The sequence below is a fragment of the Orycteropus afer genome, unplaced genomic scaffold (genome assembly GCF_000298275.1).
Source record: "Orycteropus afer afer isolate SDZICR_OR568_19922 unplaced genomic scaffold, OryAfe1.0 scaffold00020, whole genome shotgun sequence".
Taxonomy (NCBI): domain Eukaryota; kingdom Metazoa; phylum Chordata; class Mammalia; order Tubulidentata; family Orycteropodidae; genus Orycteropus; species Orycteropus afer.
In genome coordinates, this window is record NW_006921607.1 from 13,247,916 (window position 1) to 13,251,718 (window position 3,803).

At 35.0% G+C, this 3,803-nt stretch overlaps 1 protein-coding gene across 1 annotated transcript in view; it reads right to left on the reverse strand.

Moving 5' to 3' along the window:
- The window catches only part of LOC103191862 (deoxynucleoside triphosphate triphosphohydrolase SAMHD1), a 70,408-nt gene that overhangs the window by 58,700 nt on the left and 7,905 nt on the right, over positions 1 to 3,803 (reverse strand). The window contains 1 exon segment of the mRNA XM_042783606.1: positions 1,505 to 1,653. Coding sequence (XP_042639540.1) covers positions 1,505 to 1,653 — 149 coding nt within the window.

Sequence of the window (3,803 nt, forward strand, 5' to 3'; positions counted from 1 at the left end):
TGAGACAAAGTATATGTGAACTGCTGTATGAAAAATGAATTTACTCTGTAAATCTTCACCCAAATCCTAATTAAAAAAAAAAAAAAAAAGAATAAACTCTTGTTTGTTAAGGCCACATCATTTGTGGTATATTTCTTGTCAGAGAGGCACTAAGTAACCAGAACACTTGCCAAAGAAAAATTAAAACATATATTCTCATAGGGATGTAAAATAACTCAAATATTATACACTGCATTGAAAAATCATACAAAACCCTGATGAAGTACTGTTCACGAAAGAGGATGGAAAAGGAGAATGAGGTACCCTATACCTTCTTCTAGATCTGAAACTAAGTTTTCTTAACCTAAAGATGCCAGAGGCTGGACAATAAGGTACATTTCCTGTTACTAAACCAGATGTCCTTGAGTCAATTTCAACTCATGGCAAACCCACGAGTGTCAGAGTACAACTGTGCTCCATTGGGTTTTCAGGGGCTGATTTTTCAGAAGTAGAGCACCAACTTTCTCTTCTGAGATGCCTCTGGGTGGACTGAGACATCCAACCTTTCAGTTGACAGGCAAACATGTTAAGCATTTGTATCACCCAGGGACACATTTCCTGTTACCAACCAATTGAAAAAAAAAAAACCAAACAATCTTTTAAGCATGGTATTCGAAATATCCTGAAGAGCTTGTGAAAAAGCCACATTCTTGGGGCTCCATTCCAAATTTCCAGAATCAGAATTTTTGAGGTTGGGGCTAGGCAGATAAATGTTTGTTCAAAAAGATTCTTGGGATTCTAAAGTTTGATTTTGATGTCTGAAAGGGGGTGGGAAGGAGGGATCAACCATTACTGATAGATTAAACTTTAGGAATATACCCACCATCTGGTCTAGTACTGGACAAAAAAAGTTTACCAAAACTGACAGAATAATTGAGTATAACTTTACAACTTCTTCTCTAACTGAGAGGGTAACTAAGGCTTTATGTGTTAATGTGGACGATTCTCAAAAATATATTTAAAATATATATTTCTTTTAAAAAAAGAAAATTTTAAAAGGTTACTTATAATACCATTTATGTGAAGTTTAAAGAGGATGTTTATGAATATATATATATGTAGCGAAGGTATAAAAATATTCATTGGAATGGTAAACACTCAATTCAGGATGATGCTTACTTCTGGGAAGGGAAAGGTGAAAACAGGATAATAGGATCTAGGAAGGGTACAAAGGAGGCCTTCAACTGTTTGTAATATTTTATTCTAAAAATAGTAGTCTGAAGCAAATAAAGCAAAATGTTAAGATTTGACAAGCTATTTGTACTTTTCTTCAAATACCATAGTTTTTTCTGATTTAAATACTCTGTGCTCATTTTAGAAAATTCAAAGCTTAGAAAGTAGATTCCCATTATCCACAATCCTTTCACTCAGTAGCATATTTCCTTCCATTCTTTTGAAAATGAATTTTACATGATTAAGTTACATGACTTTATATTAAAAATTAATACAGTCATATTCCTCTTACCTTCATTGTATCAACTTGAGTTTGACTCAGTCTTTGTATATAATGAAGCAGCTTCCTTCTCTCTCCCAAGGAACTAAAATTACAACAGGATTAGGAATCTAGTATTATTTACTTAATAATAACTAGAGTATATAAGAGTACAGAATCAACTCTAGATTATCTGAAGGAACAATTAGTAACTCAAACATATACATCCAATAAACTCTCTTCTTTCTTAGCAACTCTGACATGAGGCTTTTCTGTTGAATCACTGTAGGCCTCCCCCATGCTCCTGTTGATCTTCTTCTCACTTGGTCAACTCAGGACTTGAACATCTCCTGCCTGTAGGTGAAGCCCAGGTCTGTGTTCTCTAACACAGACTCTCTTTCCCCCCTCCAGTTTTACATTTTCAATGTCATCTCTACTGAATGTTCAATTTACAAGTCAAACTTACTTTAACCAAATCGAAGTCAACATTTACTTTCCCGACATGAATTTGCATGCCACATGTAGGTGAAAACTCAACATAGCACTCTGAATTAGGGCACAGTAATAATGAAAGAGGACTCTGGAACCAAAAGCAGCTCATATCTGCCACATGGAATTGGTGTGGCCTTGGACAAGTCTCTTTGCCTTCTTTGTTCATTTATGTTCTCATCTATGACAGAGGGATAATACTATCTACCTCACAGAGCGAGAGAATGATTAAACAATAATGCAAGAATGATATACTTAGCACAGAGCTCTGAGTGATTCCTCAATTAATGTTAAGGTACCTATTTTTTAATTAACATAAATAGGCTCCCTTATAACATTTGACATGATTATAAAGCTCTACGAAGAAGAGTAATATTCATTTAACAAGTATTTGATGAATGCCTTCTTTTTTTCCACAGGGTGTTCCACCCAGTGTGTTCAACACTGGGGTTACAATAAAGACTCAATTCCTGCCTTTAAGAAGCACCAGAAATGTGGGGTATTGTTTGCTAAGGCTATGGCTTTACACAAAAGACTTAAAATAGTCATGGGTTAGGATACTCAAAAAAGCAATCTTTGGTATAATAAGATTTCTATATTTCAACATTTCTAAAATCTAATGCTTCTTACCACCAATGTGTACATTTAATGTGACAATGCTTCTCATTTCCCAGAAAAGCCTTTATAAATTAATAGTTGAGCATAAAATTGAGGGACTATAAGAAGTCCTTATCTAAGCTGGATTTACTCTAGAAAATAGAGCTCAGGACAAAACTTGCATACAGATAATGTATCTTGGGACGTGAATCCTGAGAGCGGAGTCTGAGACTAGGAAGGGTAAAATAGAGAAGGAGGGAAAACTACCCCAAGGACACGTTAGCAAGTTGGTTGTACTGGTATTACTGTGAACAAGTGAGGCTGATTCCACTGGGATTCCCCAAGACAATCTGTAGATCTTTCTAATGATGGAAATGTTCTGTATCTGCCCTTTCTAACACTGTTACTCCAAGTGGCTATTGAACACTTAAAATATGCTAGTCTATCTGCAGAACTAAAGTTTTAATTTAATTAAAATTGATTTAAATAGTCACATGGACCTAGTGGCTACCATATAGGACAGCACAGCTCTAAAAAGCTGTGTCAAATCCATCTAAGAGTTAGAAGGTGAGCAGAAGAGCTCTGTAATCTAGTGTTCCTTCTGGAATTTTGTCTATTTTATTCACTTTTGTATCCCAAATTCCTGAAAGAACAGCTAGCACATAGTGGGCTCTCCATATATTTTTTGAATTAATCAATAGCATTTGCTCTACAAAGAAGTATACAGTTCTTTTTAAAAGAACCACTCTATTAAAATAAATCCCATTTAGCTCAAATAGTAGGCATTACTTACACATAAGAAAAAAGTAGTAAAGGGTGAGGTTTGAACAGGGGTGAGGCGGCTGGAGAGCAAAAGTATGCGGGAGAAGAGGATGTGGTTGTGAAAGAGCCAAGATGAGGTCCCTGAATTCAGGTCCAAAGGGCATTTATTGAAGGTCAGTTAAATGTCCTACAGTGATCTTTTTTAACCATCTACTTTCATTATCAATTACTAAGTAACAGAGCTTAAAATAATCCAGCAAAATCTTTTGTTTTGATTCCTTGTTTACTATGAACACAAATAACATTTAGCCAAATGAAATTTCTGAAGAAAAGGCCCATATTTCATCACTATGACCAATTCCCTAATGAAACAAAATATTCATTTTAAGGAATAATTTAAATGATAAATCCTCAACTGAATCTTTAAAGTGACCCCCATTCTTTAATGTAGACTGTAGAATTTCCAGCCTTACACTGGGATATA